Raw genomic sequence first — 20,503 nt, 5'->3', positions numbered from 1 at the left:
GTCACGCACCAGGGCGGACAAGGCTGTTTCAGTCCCATAACCAGGCCCAAAACCAGACTTGAATGGATTTAAACAATCTAAACAGCTGCAGATTGCTCGACATAAAAGAAACCCCACTCCCAAACATTTCTACCAAAATCGTGCTCTCTCCAATGAAAAAAGCCATTAAGTCAGGTGTGGTGTGTGGGGCTATAGTCCTATAGAAAATAATGAAAGATAGTAGGTAACTCATTGCTCCTGCAGAAGTCTGAGACACTAAGCGTTTCATCATGGTGGTGGTGCTGTTTTTGTTTTTAAAGCAACGTGATTTTAACTGAAAGGAATGTATGATCAAAGTCTATCAGACTTTTATCACATTATACCTATCAAATGTTTGGCATTCCCCTACGATTAAGACCTTCTGTACACAGATTATTTATTTATTTATTCTTCTATCCCGCTCTCCCCAACAGAGCTGGGCTCAGAGCAGCTGGCAACTAAGTTAGACATATCACAGTCAATAAATACATCAAAACCAATTATATAATAATAAAAGCCTCATCAGAATATGTTGGTACAAAGAAGTACCTAAATGGGGCTATTCAGTGATGTTCTTCGCTGGCTCTGCGAACCAGATACGAGTCAGCGAGCAGTAAGGGCCCCCGCCTAGTAATCAAACTAGCTGAAGATGTTAAAAGGGGGGGGGGAGAGGCAGGGAGGCTAGCACTGACCGAAAAATTGTAGCTGTCCTCAACCGTAAGCCTGGTGGAATAGCTCTGTCTTACAGGCGCTGTGGAACTCCTTAGGGTCCCGCAGGGGCCTGATCTCATTTGGGAGCTATTCCACCAGGCAGCATATTGAATGAATGTTGGGGATATGAAATCCCTCTGGATCATTAGACAATTCTGTTATGCCGCTGGAAGAATATTGTACTGGATATTGATCTTAAATTAGCATTGAGTTCACCAACAGCCGCAAAAATAGTAAATGACCACCACCAAAAAAAAAAAAATAAATCAAGCCCTCCTCCTGATTTGTTTCTAAATGGCTGAAGTTTGTTTGGAGAATAGGTTTGTTGACAAAACTAACTGATTTTTCATAGAACTAAAAAAAATGACCATGTACTTTGAGACACACTTGTAGAAAGATTAAAGATGTCCATTATTTGGGAGCCAGCATGGTGTAGTGGGAGCCAGTGTGGTGTAGTGGTTAAGAGCAGTGGACTCTGATCTGGAGAACCGGGTTTGATTCCCCACCCCCCCCTACTGGAGCGGTGGAGGCTAATCTGGTGAACCAGATTTGTTTCCCCACTCCTACACATGAAGCCAGCTGGGTGACCTTGGGCTAGTCACAGCTCTCTTAGAGCTCTCTCAGCCCCACCTACCTCACAGGGTGTCTGTTGTAGGGAGGGGAAGGTGATTGTAAGCCGGTTTGAGTCTGCCTTAAGTGGTAGAGAAAGTCGGCATATAAAAACCAACTCTTATTATTATTATTTGTTGGATTCTGGAACACTAAAATGAACAATGGTCTATCTCCTGATATACCTTTTAAAGATGTGTAAATTGTGATCTTTGCTTTGTTTATTCATGTGTGCCCTTAAAAAAAAAAGTCTATCAAACAGTCTTCATAGTCACACACACAAAAGACATCATCTGCTAAGCCCCACGAAATGAGAAGGATGCTGGGCATAGACTTGAGCAAGCTGGCTATACACACAGTCGATACCTTAGCCGACTGGCCGATGCCAGCACAGTGGCTATCTTTGGCTGGAAGTAATTCCTCTGTGATCACCTGACCAAAAAAAAGACAGCTGGAAACAGAAATGGGGAAATCTCTCAAAAGACGTCATGTCACTGCTCTTACCTGATTTGGGTCTCAGGGTCATCAGGCAGAAAGGACCAGCGATACTTGACGGCAAGAGGGCTGCAGTTGGTCATATCAACGTAGCGAATAACTTCTGTGTCGTTTAAGATGCAGCCAAAATTCAGATCCAGAGTTTGGAAGTGGAGGTTTGGGAAGCGTACCTCTCCCCGGAATTTGACGTGGTCCACATGAGGATGCTCAAGGTAGCGTATAGTTAAGACTTCCTCTGCAACTCGATTATAAAGGTCATCTCTGTAAGTGGGGTCAAACCCGACACAAAGATGATGTTCTCCATCAATATCTATCAGTATAGGCTGAAATGGGAAACAATACGATGAAAAACCACTAATCTGCATTTTTCTCTAATCATAGTTCTTAAAAAATTGTTTCTGTACAGATACCCACATGAGGCTATATGAAGACCTCTAGGGATAGGTACATCATAACCGGCACCTTGAGCTGTAAGATGCCCTGAGCAAAAAGAAAGCTCTCTTACCTGACATGGTGCAGGCAAAGGTTGATGTTTGTTATTGCAGAGGAAGAAGGGATCTTGCAAGGTCAAAAGGACGTTGAGTGGCAACGAGGAGACATTCTTCAAGCTCAAAGGTTCATACTGTGTAGTCAAGGCCCCACCAGGGCTCTGGAAAAAAACCAAAAAACGTATGTGGTTAAAAAAAAGACAAAAAGAAAGAATGTACCAAGGGATCAGATGCTGCCAAATTGTGATAGAACATATAGTGATGCTTGTTTGCAAGGTATACACTTAAAAAAAATTCTTGGGGCACAAAGAGGCAGAATCTCCTGTATAAAATATCATAGCCAAGTGATGGTCAATATCTAAAATAAGTGTCCTGACTAGAGTTCTAGCTTTTAACAGCTGCTTATTCACTAATTTCTGTTCGGTTAGTCACTGCTGAGAGAACAACCAATACAATCTAATGGTGACAAACTGGGTGGAAAGGGTTCAAGTAAGAAGTAAAATGAGAGGGGAAGGAGAGAGGGGAAGAGCTGGCCTCCCCCCTCCCTGCTGATCCTCCTCTCCTGTGTCTGGTATAATCAAAGGGTTAAACTAGATGTACTGGGGGGGGGGAATTGGTGAACAGGATCTGCTACTGTATGTCTGTTTGAAGTTCAAAGTATACCATGTGGGTACCCTGTATATTTCTTCCCTAAAGCAAACAGCAGGTGGAGAGGGGAGGCAATTTAAGCTGGGAATGTGACGTGGCGGGAAGGGTTAACCCTTACCTCCAGCAACATGGCCTTGAGGCAATCCCCTTCCCCCATGCTGTTTTAAACTTTAAAAAAAAGAAAATATGGGAGACCCTGAACAAAGATTTTTCCCCATTGCATTTCTTAGGTATCTCAGGATGTCAACTCTCACTCACAACTTCTTCAGAACAGCTGCAAATATACCCAGGATAAGGAGATCTCCTTTTCACTTCAGTAAGATTCAGCCTCTGTTTTAACACACAGTGATGGTCTTTCATGAGCATGTTTGCAAACTGACATCTTTTTGGGACTGTCTTGATGAAAGGGCTTGGGGCTTTGTTTCTACCTGCAAACCACCTCAACCTCTCAGCTGCTTCCTACAGAGCTTTCTGAAGATGCAGATACACTCCCAGGAGTGACACCTGCCTCTTCTAATGCCAGAGGAGAAGTACAGACTACCATGTTCCCCTCAGGCTTCCTCCCCCTTTCACCCAGGATTCTCTCCAGGATCAGAGGAGCCATGCCTATTATCTTGGGTGCATTGGAACACAGGCAGGATGGTGCTGCTGCAGTCGTCTTGTTTGGCGGCTTCCTAGAGGCACCTGGTTTGGCCACTGTGTGAACAGACTGCTGGACTTGATGGGCCTTGGTCTGATCCAGCAGGGCTTTTCTTATGTTCTTACCCCTCTCTGGTCACCTGCTCTAAAGACAGTGAATGGCCAAGAGAGTTCAGGGTGCATGTTTTGATGAATCCCAACAGCTTTTGGGAAACCTCTTCCTGCCCAACCCCTCTTTCCTGAAGTTCTGGGGTGCTTCATTTCATGTAGATCGCCACCACTCAGGTATTCCCAAGTTCTTTGCTCCCCGAAACCCTCCTAATGACTTGAGTGACTAGAAGGTGGCAACAGATACATGGTGGCAAGATTGTGCATATTAGGTAGGGCCAAAAATAACTGCAGGTGGGGTGGTGCCTCCCCCCCATGGCCCCACCTTGGCCACCGCCCTGCATTAGCACTTTGTAACATGCCAGTAGGCAGCCTGATGGGCAAAAGCACTAACCTTCTCCACTTGGAATGTGATCTCACTGGAGGAAATCTGTAGAACGGGTGCAATGAATTCACAGGTGACATCCACTGTCATGATACGCTCCTTCCCAGACTGCTTCCCTATGATGGCATGGCACAGCAGCCTTTCCTTCACCACCTACACATGCAAAGAGCACAGCTTATCATCGGAACCAAAACAATCTTTACCAAACTTGGGGGTTCTTCTAAGAAGAGTCACCAAAAACTATGATGAAAATTTTGGTGCCTCTATCTTAAAAAACAGCTCCCCAGAGCCCTGGAAAGGTTTCCCATGGGCTATAATGGAGCTGAATTTTTTTTTGGATTCCCCCCCCCCCAAAAGCCCTATGGGGATTGGGGAATATTTAGGAATCCTGAAAATTTTTGAGTCCAGTATATCCGAATCCGAATTTCTCCAATTTTTTTTTTACACACCCCTACTGCTGAACTGTGATGCACTTGTTATGTTTGGTCCTCAACGTCTGATTTTGGAAGTGACTCTGTGAACATATGCATATGGTAAAGTGATATCTGAACTGGGTTATTAGCCCATTAGCAAGCTCCATGAGGAATTATGGATCCCAGTCATAAGATTATCCCCAGAAAAATTAGGCAGGCATCAAGTTCTGACTATGGCAAGGGTATCAAACCATCACACACTGACTATGACAGATCAGCTAGATTTGAGTCCAATAGCACATTAGATACCAACAAGATTTTTGGGGTATAAGCTTTCAGGAGTCAAAGCTCCCTTTGTCAAAGCAAACATATCAAGCAATTCTAAATCATTCTTTGGACTCAATGGTACTTGCACAGTCTCATTTTCTGGATGCCCAATGAAACAAAAATCCTCAAATTCATGCTGCAATTCCAAGAATTGTAAGGTCAGGTTTATCCATTTTATTCATATATGAATGTACTAGTCATTTTTCTACTAAAAACACTTCATGTGACAATCAACAAATATGATCACCTCCCCCCAAGTTATATTTACACAAAATGTCATAAACGTTCTCCTTCAGTCTCCAATCGCTTGCCCCTTTAAACGCAGTTCACCTAATGCTAGGTGTAAAATTTTCACCCTATGAACTGAAGCACATGCTCAGCAGTCAGTGTTGGTTGCAGCCTGTAAAGCAATGTCTTCTTATAGAAACTGTAACATGGATGGTAGACGGAATATACCATACAGCAACAAGTTGAAATGTTTTAACATGAGAAGCAGCTGGTGCTGCTTGTGGCATAAGAAGTTGATCATTTTTAGCAGGGGTGAGCAGCCTTTTATAATCAGAGAGCCAAAGCAGGTCACAATTCAGAGCAAGTGGTAGACCAAGAGCCTGTATAAGAACGCCTATTTGCATAAGTGAAAATATGCATCTGAACATTACTGAGAACTGACATGTTGATTAACAATCCATAAAGTTTCTGCAGCACAAACACTGATTGGTGTGAGTCCTTTCATTAGGAAGTAGAAAACATGAGGTTCACAATAAGTAAAACCCACAATGCAGAACCCTGTGCAATTGTTTTAGTACCCGGGCATAAATCTGCATACAGTTCGTACTTCCTGGAAACTGTTCGCCTCTGATTGTTTCCCTTTCTGTAAAGCATCTCTAAGAAGCACTTTAGCCCCATGAATATTTTTTGCCTGCCACTCCCTTTGCATGGTTGTTATTCTAGTATCCCACCTACAACTCCAATGTGTGTGTGTGTGTAAAACGCTGACAAGTTGCAGCCAACTTATGCCGACCTAGTAGGGGTTTCAAGGAAAGAGACTAACAGAGGTGGTTTGCTATTGCCTTCCTCTGCGTATCTACCCTGGTATTCCTTGGTGGTCTTCCCATCCAAGAACTAACCAGGCTTAGAACTGACCCTGCTTAACTTCACAGATCTAATGAGATCAGGCTAGCCTGGGCCATCCAGTTTAGGGCACATCTCCAATGCACCTTAACTTAAACATTTCATTTTCATATTTGGTTCTGTACAAAGCTTTGTTTGGCTCTGAAGCTACAGAATGCACACCTTTTTTTTTAGGATATCCATTGATAGCCTTGAAGTGTAACTGAAAAATCTAAAGGGGGAAAATACATCCTCTGCACATTTCTTTACCCTGGGAGTGTCGTAACAGCCTTCCAGCATCATATCCATGGATTTTCCGGGGGCCAGCTCCATCCTCAGTGGCTGCAGTTTGAACACAGGAATCCGGGGCTCTTGTTTCGGATGGGAGTTCCTATTCTTTGCGTTAGCACTGGCAGCAAGGTGGGCCTTGAGCTGGCAAAATGGGGCGAAGCCTTCTGTCATCCAGTAAAGCTGATGGGTGCGACGCCCACGGTTTGTTACCTTGAAGTGATAGGAGCAGGGGTCCAAACTAGAAAACAGAGCAAAAAGATATAGTGGGAAAGCAAGTCTGGGACATGACAGTTCACTTCTCCTGAAAGTCAAGTAAGAACACATATGGGGTGACTTGACCAAAGGCAGCTACGTACTTGGCATGCCTTGTCTACTAGCTATGACCAAAACAGGCGTGATGCCGGGAGTTCTGGGAATGGAGCTCTTGGTGTGTATTCAGCCATTTGCAGACTTTGCAAAGCAGGACATATCTGCTTCCTAGGGCTGCCAACCGCCAGGTACTAGCTGGAGATCTCCTGCTATTACAACTGATCTCCAGCCAATAGAGATCAGTTCACCTGGAGAAAATGGCCGCTTTGGCAATTGAACTCTAGGGCATTGAAGTCCCTCCCCTCCCCAAACCCTCCCCTCCTCAGGCTCCACCCCAAAAATCTCCAGGTATTTCCCAACCCGGAGCTGGCAACCCTACTACTTCCCCCTCGCACTGCAGACCACAAAGCCCTCCAGAATGTTGTTCTGGGGGGTCAGCAGCCTCCTGACTAGGGTTGCCAGGTCCCTCTTCACCACTGGTGGGAGGTTTTTGGGGCAGAGCCTGAGGAGGGCGGGGTTTGGGGAGGGGAGGGACTTCAATGCCATAGAGTCCAATGGCCAAAGCGGCAATTTTCTCCAGGTGAACCGATCTCTATCGGCTGGAGATCACTTGTAATAGCAGGAGATCTCCAGCTAGTACCTGGAGGTTGAGCAACCAAAATAAACACCTCTGTACCAATACCACTGGTAAGGAAATAAGTACAGCAAAGGCTAATAATATAAATCAAGTACAAAAAACATATACTAACGAAGTGTATTAAGTGCAGTGAGTGACATACAAAACAAGTATACACACACAATCCTATACAAACCGTCCCATAAGGGTACACTTATCAAAAATAGTCTTCACTAAACAGTAGTAGGGAGATCCTATATAATCAGTCTCATAAGGGTACAAGTATCAAAAGTTCAATAGAAGGAAGGTCTTCAAAGAAGAGTAGCAAGGGGGACGATCGTTTCTGTTCTTCTTCAGCCCTGTTCGGTTAAAGTCAATCAATATATACTTAGAAGTCTCAAATCATTTCCATTCGCCTGTCGGGATGAAAAACGCAGCTTTGCACAATCTCAATCATAAAGTTCCATACAGGATAAATTATTTCCAATACATAGTTGAACAGACATTTTCAGCTGTTCCCAGAGGGAACAGCTGTGTATCCCTCTGGGAACAGCTGAAAACGTCTGTGCAACTATGTATTGGAAATAATTTATCCTGTATGGAACTTTATAATTGAGATTGTGCAAAGCTGCGTTTTTCATCCCGACAGGAGAATGGAAATGATTTGAGACCTCTAAGTATATATTGATTGACTTTAACCGAACAGGGCTGAAGAAGAACAGAAACGATCGTCCCCCTTGCTACTCTTCTTTGAAGACCTTCCTTCTATTGAACTTTTGATACTTGTACCCTTACGGGACTGATATATAGGATCTCCCTACTACTGTTTAGTGAAGACTATTTTTGATAAGTGTACCCTTATGGGACGGTTTGTATAGGATTGTGTGTGTATATATTCTTGTTTTGTATGTCACTCACTACACTTAATACACTTTGTAAGTATATGTTTTTTGTACTTGATTTATATTATTAGCCTTTGCAGTACCCGGAGGTTGGCAACCCTACTCCTGACCTGTGTGGCTATTACTCCACAAGGAACAAACTTTTCCAGGATTGGAAATGGTTGCTGGGGAGAAAGGAAAGCCAGGAAACTAGGGAGATCTGCAAGACTGTTGGTGCCTTCAGCCAAGGGACTGCAGGATAAAGCCCAATATCTAAGTTCATTTAGCTGAATAAAAATCCTAGCGTTACTTTGCTTACTCTGCAGAGAGAAAAGAATGAAGGTGGTATCCCCTGCCCAGATTCATGTATTTATTTAAAGCATTACTAAATATAAATTAAATAATGTAGTTAAAGTTAAAACATTTCTTTTTAATAATGTTCTTCAGGCAGTTCGTTAAAATTGATAAGATACTAATGGTAGGAGCCCTTGACATAAATACAAAAAGACAGCTTTAGAACAAAACTTTGTATACAATGATCTTATAACATATTCTGATCCATTTGTGGAACATGTGATGCAATTATGAAAACAATTGTGTAATCCTTCTTCCCATGCCAGAGACATGTGGAATGCCCCCGTGTAGCACTCTAGAATTTAGAGGAAGAATCCTCTTTGCTCACACATCAGATTTTATTAGGCTTGGATTCCATACAGATTCTTGGCCATCTTCTGGGCATGGAGTAGGGGTCACTGGGGTGTGCGTGGGGGGGGGGGAGGTGGCTGTGAATTTCCTGCATTGTGCAGGGGTTTGGACTAGATGACCCTGGTGGTCCCTTCCAACTCTATGATTCTACAAGGCCAATTGGCCATAACATTCTGGCAATGTGGGAAGGCATCAGCAGACTACAAACACATGGGGTGAACCTGTCCTGTCATTCAACAGCTCTGGAAAAAAGGTATTTTAGAAATTGACTAAATGACTGGACATAAAATATTAATAGATCCTAAAAGCATACTGCTGTTTTTTTTTTTACAAGACCATTCCACAATATTGTGTGTGTGTATAAGGTGCCATCAAGTCGCAGCCGACTTATGGCGACCCCTTTTGGGGTTTTCATGGCAAGAGACTAACAGAGGTGGTTTGCCAGTGCCTTCCTCTGCACAGCGACCCTGGTATTCCTTGGTGGTCCCCAAATACTAACCGGGGCTGACCCTGCTTAGCTTCTGAGACCTGACAAGATCAGGCTAGCCTGGGCCATCCAGGTCAGGGCCAATATATCATAGGTATATGATATTGCACCTTAAAATTAAAATAACTGCTAATAAGTGCTAATAATTGCTAATTATATGTACCTGAATTTTAGAACACAGATAAATCAAGCATGGCAGACAGTCAAATTGTCTAAGTGAGAGAGTGCAGCTGGAGGATATTTGGACAAAAGAAGCTGGAAGTCCTTTATGACTTTTACGTAAAGGAAACTTGGGCTCAGTGCTGATATATATAGAACTGTGTCTCTGTAATATCAACTAAGAATGGCGATGGCTCGGTATATAATCTTTATTTCAAATGTTGTAGGTTAAGATTCTTTTTCTGTTACCGTGCATGTTTTGTTTAAGAAGACTTAAAAGCCTAAGCCAAATATATCACAAATATGGATGTCCTTGTCAGAGTTTTCCACACTCAGTCATTTACAATACCCGGAGAGCTATCAGAACCATGTTTCAATCTCATGAATACCATGTCAAAGCAACAGCTAGACAAATAGAGGGAGGTATAGCAGAAGTTGTGAGCCAGGATGGTCAGAAAAAAGACTTCTTGTTCATGGCATTGGTGATCTTAAACCGAGTGACACTCTTCTAAAGTCCACTGAAGACAATGGATTTGGATGGGCATCATTCTCCTTAGGACAGCACTGTAAATCTCCAAGACAGCGGGAGTAGCCATCATATGCTCAGCCTGGCTGCACCTTGTAACAATCAAGTTTTATTTCGATACAACATCAGCTCTGAGTAAAAATCAAAGTTAGGTTAAAATAATAAAATAAAATAATAAAAGTTGATGATTCTGGGAAGGATGATTTGAAGAAGAGGAGGAAAGATCTTCTATGGGGAAAAGTTTTCAATTAGCCGTTTACGAATCCCACTAGACCCGAGGCAAAATTTGGCTACTTGGATGGTTATCTCCTGAGAGGGGTCTGCTAAGAGAATGGAAACTTTAGCTTCTTCCAATCTCCCAGGGAAGGATGACAATATGGGGAGAATGTACTGCGATCTTATGTTGTTGTAGAAAGGACGTTGCAGCAGAACATGTTCTATTGTTTCCACTTTCTTGGTTTCTGCGCCTTGTAGACATTACTTCCAGGAAGATGAGGCATTATTTTAAGAGTTAAAGGTTACCAAGTGGCCTGCACTGCCTCTATGCAAAGTAGATGATTGAGAACCATACCTCTACAGCTGAAAAAAAACAAAAACCCAGAATGCTGTATGCACTAGGTTAGGGCACTGGCAACAATCACGCCGGCTTACCTGAAGTGGGGTCCCAGATTGATGGCTGGCGCAAAGGGCTTGTCTGTGACAATGGTAGTACCAATGCCAGTGGCCTGGATTGGGATGACATAGGAAATGCTGTCCTTTATGGCCAGGTGGACTGTGTCCTGGAATTGCACGGTGTCATCCAGGTGCGCTATCAGAGTGATTGATATCTCAGCCTCCGGAGGAACGACTCCCTTGCTGGGTTCAATCTTCCACAGGGATTTACTGCGGGCCTGAAACAAAATACACAAGCTCATCTTAGCCTCAGCGTCCCATGTGATCATGTGAGCTGCAGAGGGCTTGCCAGCCAAGGAAGCTGCCCCCACCCCCCGTCCCAATTTAGTTGGCTGTCGGTGTCCCACCGGTCTGGAACAGTGTCATGAGTCAGCCTGCAGAGAGTCAGCCTGCAGAGACCTCCTCTGATGAAGAGGAAGTAGAGACCAGAATAGAGGATCAGCCAAAGTCAGCAGATGACTCACCATGTCTGCAGCCTGCCAGCTCAAGGACTCCAGTTGGACCTGACACCTTGCAACATGCAGTGTCTCCAGAGGCCTCACCAGGACCACTGGAGCAGAGAAGAAAACAGGTCCCTCTGGCAATGCAGCAGAGACGGCAGAGTGCTAGGCTGAAGGCTTTACAGAGGAACCTCCCCAGTAGCAGTGATGAGGAAGAGCAGGGCTGAAGCACCACCTGTGAACTCAGCCTCATCAGCATCAGCTGGCTGCTACAGCAGCAGGGGAAGGGATTTAAGCCATCACTTAGGCTTGGCTGTTGTGCAAGCAACTTGTCACCAACCTCCTTGAGTACCTGCCTTGTTTCCCTGCTATCCTTTGGATTCCTGGTATCCTGACTTCTTGGACTGACTCTGACTAACGCCTTGGACTTCCCTTGCCTGTATTGATATCTCGGACTCTGCCTTCACTGTGAATGACCTTGGACTGTTCCCCAGACTACGCTTACAGCCCTCGCTCCTCGCCTGTACCACGACAAACAGTTGCCTCTGAGCTGGCAGCCGCCAATGGTAAGTGCATTCTCTGTGCATGCGCAGATAACATTTTTTTTTTAGTTTTAGGGGCACCATTTGATTTGGCACCATTTAGGGGCACCATTCCTGATGTTTTCTGTTTTTCTTTCTCTTCCAAGGTTGCTAAGAAGAGAAGACAGTCAAATTTTTTGACTTCATGGGTCGAAACAAAACTAGCCTCTTATCTCAGCTGCAGTTCAAAGTCAGTGCCCTGGTATAGCGCAACTCAAGTCTTCTTCAAAGATAGTATCAGCCAAGCAGAGACCCAGCAGAGTGGTCTTGATGAAGTTGATGTCTGTGGGGAATGGGACATCATAGCCGGCAACAAGCTGCATCACCAGTGAGTTTCCCTCACCCACCTGGAAATATTACAGGGAGCTGCTTGGTAAATTGCTGGCCTTGGTGGGAAGAGTCCACCCTGAGCTCTTCTCCTACATGAAGAAGGCAACAATTGAGCCACCTGTACTGAGAAATGTACCCCCATGCTGAACACATTTTTTAAAATTGAAGTCTGTTGTGCCATCAATAGGAAAGAAAAAGATACTCGCTAGAAAAGAGGAACTGGGGGGGGGGGAGAGAGAAGAAAAGCATGAATCAAAACAAGACAGAGAAGGCCTTGATCACAAATTTCTGGGTGAAAGAAAGTTCATCACGACTGTACTGCTGCCCCAATAGAAGAAAAACTGAGTGGGGAAGGTACAGCTCCAGTCACCTGAGGCATGCACATTTGGCATCCCCCTGCCTGAGATGGCAGTGGCAAGCTTGCCTTGCTTCTGGAAGGTTCTGAAGGTCGGTCTATGCAAATATGAGATCCCATAGGAGTGCCTGCACAGAGGCCATTAGGAATAAAAAGTAGTTGGAGGCTTCCCACCACCTCGACAGCCACCGTCGTAATTGGCCATGGCGGCAGAAGTGTTTTCAAATCCCTCATCCCCACTGGCCTCATGCAAAATGCCCTGTTTTGCTTGCGCTGCTCGCTTGTATATATTTATATTTATTGTGAATATTCATTTTTGCACCGTTGTCTGTTTTCTTGCACTGAATGTTTTAATCATTGCATTTACTTGATTTTTAGACATTGTTTTTATGTCTAACGTTCCTTGCAAGATTCCAAGCAGCCTTCAAGCACTAGGCTGAGAAAAGAAATCGGCATATGGTCCACTGGTGGAGTACAGTCTAACTTCTAGCCACCCCTGAAGAGCATCACATTGGTCTGGTTCATGGATCAGACCGAAGTCACACCCCAACAAATTACCCATGGCAGGGTCAAGCTAGCAGTTATTGATAATTTTCTTACATAAATGCCAGATTATCCCCTCCCCACCAGCAGAGGTTTACATTTCCAGATCTGTTTACATATTAAACTGCATACCTCTCACTGGAACCATCAGATAACCAGACATTGGCTTCCCAGAACCACTATCTGCTCAAAAACAGGATGCTCTCTTGTGACCGCTTCATTGGCTGCACAAATGTACTTTTGGTTGAATGTTGAAAGTAATTAAACAGGGGTGGTGATCGCTTCTGAAATTGCTCAGCAGTGCAGTTGGGAAGGGAGGCACAATGCAGCTGTTAGGAGCACAGCTGGAGATGCCTTTTCATTCCAACATCCGCCGCTATTCTTATAATTATTAAGAACCCACAGGATTAACAGTGAGCAGACCCAGTGACGGGTCTTGGGAAACTGTGCCAGGGTCCCAGAGGAAGAAGACTGATTTGTAAGATAATATTTTGAAGAATGCCCTTGGCCAGGATAGGGGCTGTCATGGGACTGCGCTGCAACACATTATTTCAGTACTCATCACAGTGCTGGAGGACAGGTGGTTACTGCCTGTCATGTTACAGACGGGAGGCCAAGTTCGAGGAAGTGGCTTGCCTGCAATCACCTTGTCATGGAGAGGCTGTGGCTCAGTGGTAGAGCATCTGCTTGGCATGCAGAAGGTCCCAGGTTCAATCCCCGGCCTCTCCAGTTAAAGGGACTAGGCAGGTAAGGTGATGTGAAAGACCTCCGCCTGAGACCCTGGAGAGCCGCTGCCGGTTTGAGTAGACATACTGACTTTGATGGACCGAGGGTCTGATTCAGTATAAGGCAGCTTCATGTGTTTATGTGTTCATGGATGAGGCTGAGATTTGAACCGGGCATCCTCCGGCTTATATACTCCATTCTTCATGCATTTTTGGTGTAGCAGTAACAGTGACTCCTGTTTTACTAATGGGGAATTAGAGCAAGTGAGGATGGATGCACCCCGAATCCAGGTTTCTCAAGAACATTTTTAGGAATCCCTTGCCCCAGTCACTTTGTAATTCACACCAGTACATCTCAACTGCCATTGCTATATTACATGGGACAGAGGAACTGGCCACATATGTAGGCAGAAGCAAAGGAGGGAAGGGAATATCACCTAAATGAAAGTCTGATGCACATCAAACATTACTTGCTTGCTCATTCACATGGAGATGGTTCCCATCCTGAGATAAGTTTTACGAGAGGCCTCCACAGGCCAACAAGCTGCTCAACCCACTTTTTTTTGTTATGAAAGTTTTCCATACTTACCATCCGTGCCTCAAATGGTGCAGGAATGAAAGACTGATTGGAAAGGTAGAGCATCCTGGAGATATCCTGTAAGACCTGGATACTGCCGAAATCTAGCTTAGCAGGATGCACGTAAACAACCGGGCCTTCTCCAAAGGTTACCAGCTCGACTGCCTGCTCCAGGGAATGACAGAAAACAGAGGAAAGATTCAAAAGTCAGCACCTCACTGTCCTTCAGAGCAAGTATATCTCTTTTGAGTCAGTGAGCATGAAAGGGACGAAGGAAAGGACTTCTGAAGGGAGCTGGGATACTCCAAAGGGTCTTCCTGTTGGCAAACTTTGGTTCAACCTCAGATACTCCCCTGACCGGACAGACTTGGGCAGGCTCTGCTTTTACATCACCCACTTTTACATCCTGAGGCCTTGGTTTGCTATAAATACTGCTGACAGACTTCCACTGAAGCGTTCTACTACATGTATTTATTAAAATTAATCTCCATCTAATATCTCCTAAGGCATCCAACAATAATTCAAAGACAAATGCACCTATTTCAAACAAGAACTCAAAAACAAGAAAAAACATCAAGCCAGCAGAGTCAACAGACCAACAACAGCTCATTTTCTGTTAATCCCAGAGGTATCCAAAACACCCTGCTGTTCATTAATCTCTAGAAGGAAGGAAGGATATGGCCAGGCATGACTCTTGTGGGACAGCGTTCCATTTTCTAAGGGGGCCTTGTTACTAGGGATGTGTATTCGTGTATAACCGAGCCAAAAATATACCTGAAAAATACTTCAATGGTATTTTTTGGATATATTTGGCTCCCCCAGTGTGGTGTAGTGGTTAAGAGCGGTGGGTTTTGGAGCAGTGGATTCTAATCTGGAGAACTGGGTTTGATTCCCCCCTTCTTCACATGAGCAGCGGACACTAATCTGGTGAACTGGATTTGTTTCATCACTCCTACACATGAAGCTAGTTGGGTGAACTTGGACTAGTCACAGCTTTCTTAGAGTTTTCTCAGCCTCACCTACCTCAAAGGGTGTCTATTGTGGGGAAGAGAAGGAGATTGTAAGCTGGTTTGATTCTTCCTTAAGTGGTAGAGACAGTCGGCATATAAAAACCAACTCTTCTTCTTCTAACAATCCCTAGTGTAGAGTTTGCCTTTTCACTGCTGCCACATACTGAGTTGACAACTGATTGTGATGGAGTGGTGTTTTTGTTTTTAACATACATGCTGTAGCATGCTTTGTAAATTGCCTCAGGCCCAACTTGCTGGGGAAAGGCAGTTCGTCAATCCTTCCTGAGGCAACCCCTGCTCTGTCCTGGTCTGAACCCTTGAAAAATCTCCGTGCCAAACAGTCTGTCTCACAATATGTTAAATTGGCACAACCAGCATGGAAGTGACTGGAACTAGAGGCCAGGCCAGTGAGGCAACGGAGATGGTGGGCTAGCAGAGCTGGAGATGAAGCTTCTGCTCGCTCCAGCCAAATGTGATCTCTGACTCATAGAAATGTTATCACAGCCCAATTAGCTCAAAGGGCAGTCCCACAAATGAAACAAATGGATATGGGTTGTTCTTGAGAGGGAAGAAGAAATTCTACAATGACAGTAAGGACTGCAAGAGTGGACATTAAGGCCAAGGATGCTCATCACCCAGGAAGACTTCAATGTCTGCCTCGTCAGAAAGCCCTGGTTTTTCTCTCCAATTTTGTCCCTTGTGCGTTAGGTGATTTATTTCCACTATGGTGCCAAATTATGCACCAATGAAATTCTTTCCTGTGTTCCTGTCTTGGATTGCAGGCAGTGGGGAAAGTGGCTCCAGAAATCATAGAATCACAGAGTTGGAAGGGATCACCAGGGCTATCCAGCCCAACCCCCTGCACAATGCAGGAAACCCACAACCACCTCCCCCCCACACACCTACTCCATGCCCAGAAGATGGCCAAGATCTCCTCCCTCTCATCATCTACTTAAGGTCATAGAATCAGCATTGCTGACAGATAGCCATCTCTTCTTAAAAACCTCCAGGGAAGAAGAGCTTACCACCTCCCAAGGAAGCCTGTTCCACTGAGGAACCGTTCTAACTGTTAGAAAATTCTTCCTAATGTCCAGACAGAAACTCTTTTTATTTAATTTCAACCTGTTGGTTCTTGTGTGACCTTCTGAGGCAACAGAAAACAACTCGGCACCCTCCTCTATATGACAGCCCTTCAAGTACTTGAAGATCGTTATCATATCCCCTGTCAGTCTTCTCCTCTTCAGGTTAATCATACCCAGCTCCTTCAACCTTTCTTCATAGGACTTGGTCTCCAGACCACTCACCATCTTTGTTGCCCTCCTCTGGACTCGTTCCAGCTTGTCTACATCTTTCTTAAATTGCGGTGCCCAAAACTGAACACAGTACTCTAGGTGAGGTCTAACCAGAGCAGAGTAAATTGCTCTGATACCATCTCTCTTGTGTATGGCACAAACCAGGACAAGGTAAGGCCAACCAATTGCTGAACTGAGTCAGTTCTCTTAGACCTAAAGAACCGTTACTATTCAGTCTCTCCTGATGGGCACTAATTGTGATACGCTGCAGGAGCAGCTGCACCTCCAAGGGCTTGGAGTTCTGGTCTCTTTAGGGCCGATTCATAAATGGCGAAGTCCACATAGCCACTAAGAGGACTTGTGCCCAGACGTGAGCCCAGAGCTCTATGCTGGGAAGTTGGCTCCCAGGTATACACGGGCCCCATTTGGACTGGGAAAAGGGGGTTTAGACTCCCCCACCCACACTCTTTTCTAGACATATGAAACAGCTCCAAGTAGTCATTATTTGCCCCATTGTGGAAAGCCTGTGTGCAACCATCACTACATGCACATTTCCACAAAGGACAAATAGCTCAGGAAAACACGGCGGAGGGGAAGGCTGAAAGCCCCTTTTCCTTGTGTGATACGGTCCTAATAAGAATTGTGCCCATGTGCATCTGAGAATTAAGTTCCAAACCGAGAATTCCCAGAACACATCTGTACAAAACCCACATGGGGGACACCTGGAGTTTGTAATGTGTGAAATCTGCCTTACTGGTGACACTAGCAAGCCACTGAGTTATTCATAGAGCTTTTGCATCGATCTCTGGAGAGGGAAAACATCGGCCACTGGCCCTGCCCTGCTGTTGTTTTGAATAAAGTGAAATTGTTTCATTTCTCAAAGTCAGGTTCATAAAAGAGGGAAGGAGGTAGAAGACAGCCCTCGTATTGATGTGAATTTTCAGATGCAAGTCTGAATTAAGCCTTCCGTGGAGCAGCTTTTAAAGAGGCTTAATGTCTCAGATGTAACGTCGTGAGCCGATCGTGCATAAATTATGAAGATGTGGATTTGGCAGGGCCAGTTCCAGGTTCTGAAAAGCCCAGGGCAGAGAACCCCCAGAGCCCCGCTCCCCTCTTCGACTCACCACCAGCCCCCCCCACCCATACATGCCCTCCTTCTCCCCACCTGGATACCTCCACCTGCCTGCATTCCTTAACCCGCCTGCTTGCAAACTCTCCCGCTGCCCATGCTCACTAGTGCCTATAGCCCCTTTCCCAGAGGTACTGAGCAGTGTGTGCACCTGGGAGCATGGCGGGGCAACCAGCAAATAATTGAGTGGTGGGCCCTGACAGAAGCCCTGGGCCCTGACCCCACCTCAGGATATGCTGATGCCAGGAATGTGGGACTACTTTCCAGATGTGATGCTTTCAGAAACCAGCGTCTTTTATTTATGGCTGTTTCACTCGCCGTCACCCCTCCAACAGCTTCGGGTCTTTGTGTTGATTATGCATGCCGTTTCCAACTGTCAGAGGTCACCTCGCTCTCCCCCTCCGTTTTGCCCGCATTTTCAGAGACCTGTTTTATCTTGAATTTGAAAACGCAGGCAAAACCTGGGGAAAAGCAGGGGAGAGCGAGGCGACCTCTGATGGTCGGAAACGACATGTGTAATCAACACAAAGATCTGAAGTCGCCAGAGAGGTCATGGCGAGTGAAACAGCCGTGCGGAAAAGAATTGTTAGCATGCATTTCGAGATTGTTTTGGAAGCTCTCCAAACCAACTGGAATTTTCATAGTGCTATTTCCAACTGCTCCTGTGTGTCAAATGTTGAGATGGTGAATCATGCAATCTAGGTGAACCCACATCTTTTCCCCTCTCCAGGAACTTTTCTGATGCACCTGCTGATGTGAAGAAACCATTCAGCTCATTCTGTCCAGGGAAATAACCCTGGCACAGAACCTGCGCATATGTTTTTTCAAAGACACATTTATTGAGCTTTGCCCCGGCAAGGTGAGACCTCCTACAGTTCAGGCTGATTGATTCCACTCACCAGAGGCGGGTCTCCACTCCCAAAAATAGCGATGTGGGCTACGGCTTCCTGATGCCCCCTCTTCTGGGCCTCCAGAGTCACAGGGATTTCAACAGTGGCCCGAGGCGGAATGATGCCACAAGGTGCTGGACTGGAATGCAGGACTGTAGGGTTCTCCTCATATTCCTAGACAGAGAGAAAAGCATCGCAAGCAGCCTTCACAACTGTGCATCTGGTGCTTTTCACTTGCAAAGCTGTTAACACTGGCAAAGGTTTTCACTTGCAAAGATCCAGTGAAGAATGCTATCCATTTTTGTAGGCTTCTGAGAGTCACTTCTGAATAAGAAGCTCGGCTTGTGGTGCCACAAGACCGCTCAACTTATTTAACTATTTTTTCAGAATTCTTTGTAAGATTTCATAAGCTTAAGAACTCAAAAGACATTCAACAGCAGAAAATGCAAGCATGTGGAGCCAGGAAAATACTACTACGGGTCTTGCCATTTTTCTTCTCTGGTCCCTGCCGTTATGGGGTGGTCACCACCATCAACACATTTGAGAGCCAGTGTGGTGTAGTGGTTAAGAGCAGAGGTTCGGAGCGGTGGACTCTAATCTGGAAAACCGGGTTTGATTCCCCACTCCTCCACATGAATGGTGGGGCTCCAATCTGGTGAACCGGGTTGGTTTCCCCACTCCTACACTTGAAGCCAGCCCTGACCTGGATGGCCCAGGCTAGCCTGATCTCGTCAGATCTCAGAAGCTAAGTAGGGTCAGCCCTGGTTAGTATTTGGATGGGAGACCACCAAGGAATACCAGGGTTGCTGTGCAGAGGAAGGCACTGGCAAACCACCTCTGTTAGTCTCTTGCCATGAAAACCCCAAAAGGGGTCGCCATAAGTCAGCTGCGACTTGAAGGCACTTTACACACACACACACACTTGAAGCCAGCTGGGTGACCTTGGGCTAGTCTCAGCTCTGTTAGAGCTCTCTCTGCCCCACCTAAGGATGGGGCAGGGTGTCTGTTGTGGGGAGGGGAGGGGAAGGTGATTGTAAGCTGGTTTGATTCTTCCTTAAGTGGTAGGGAAAGTTGGCATACAAAAGCCAACTCTTCTTCTTATTGCACTAGAACATGACAGTATTCTAGGGGGCCCAACCTGGCACTCTCAGATCAGTCTGGAGCTAAAACACTCCTTCTACAGCTAGGATGCACAACTGTATGGCAGCACGGTTAAAAAAGGCACGAACCTGGGGGAGGAGGCCGTAGCACCCTGGCAGGTCACTGTCGTTAACGAGACGCACCATTTGCTGGTAGGGGAACTTCAGGAAACAACGTCCAAAATCCACAGTGGGATTAGCCACGCGCAGGGCAGGTGTGATGCATCTAGTCAATTAAAATGAAGCACATACATACAGAAAGAGACCTTTGAGGGCAAAAAATTATGCAGTTAACAGTCAGGTGGAGCCTTATCACCCACACAACCAATTTTGACTAAAATCAGACACAAAATGAAGCTGTTACAGCTTTCAACCTGTAGATCCATCACCATGAGTAAGCACCCAAGGAACAGGGAAATTTCTCGCCCTGAAACCTTGTTAGCAGCTAACAGTTTTCTCACAAAACCACAGATGTCTTCTGGCAGCTTAAAGACTAGCACATTTACTGAAGCAATCTTTCATCAGCTGCATGAAGTGCTACATTCAGCAGAAAGAGGTGTGTGTGCGTGTGTAGATATGCATGTTAACAAAAGCAGGAAGGCAAAAGCCCAGCATTCAAAGGCTGCATCCACATGGCAAGGATTCTCGGTTTTGCCTTCATTGCTGCTGCAAATGCAGACACACACTTGGTTTGTTACATTATCTTCAAAACACAGATGACTACTAGACCTTGTGTTGCAAATTAACTACCCCATGGGAGTGGTCCAAATCCACTTCAACTGAATTGTGTGGTGTTTTTTTAACTGGATCTTGCTTTCATCTGTGCCCTGCATAGTCAGGTAACACACCTAAGGTCTGGGAATGCTCTGTGAAAGGAATGTAACCCTTCACATTT

At 45.3% G+C, this 20,503-nt stretch overlaps 1 protein-coding gene across 1 annotated transcript in view; it reads right to left on the bottom strand.

Annotated features, from left to right (window-relative positions):
- Positions 1 to 20,503, bottom strand: part of HYDIN (HYDIN axonemal central pair apparatus protein) — a 216,389-nt gene that overhangs the window by 137,353 nt on the left and 58,533 nt on the right. The window contains exons 15-22 of the mRNA XM_056862322.1: positions 19,699 to 19,834; positions 18,475 to 18,643; positions 14,161 to 14,309; positions 10,577 to 10,815; positions 6,222 to 6,480; positions 4,111 to 4,254; positions 2,339 to 2,482; positions 1,843 to 2,156 (exon numbers count right to left, since the gene is read on the bottom strand). Coding sequence (XP_056718300.1) covers positions 1,843 to 2,156; positions 2,339 to 2,482; positions 4,111 to 4,254; positions 6,222 to 6,480; positions 10,577 to 10,815; positions 14,161 to 14,309; positions 18,475 to 18,643; positions 19,699 to 19,834 — 1,554 coding nt within the window. The remainder of the gene's footprint in view (positions 1 to 1,842; positions 2,157 to 2,338; positions 2,483 to 4,110; positions 4,255 to 6,221; positions 6,481 to 10,576; positions 10,816 to 14,160; positions 14,310 to 18,474; positions 18,644 to 19,698; positions 19,835 to 20,503) is intronic.

Source organism: Euleptes europaea, chromosome 17, assembly GCF_029931775.1.
Source record: "Euleptes europaea isolate rEulEur1 chromosome 17, rEulEur1.hap1, whole genome shotgun sequence".
NCBI classification, from domain to species: Eukaryota; Metazoa; Chordata; class Lepidosauria; order Squamata; family Sphaerodactylidae; genus Euleptes; species Euleptes europaea.
The sequence above is the reverse complement of the archived record's forward strand: the minus strand, read 5'-3'. Positions and strand labels throughout refer to the sequence as shown.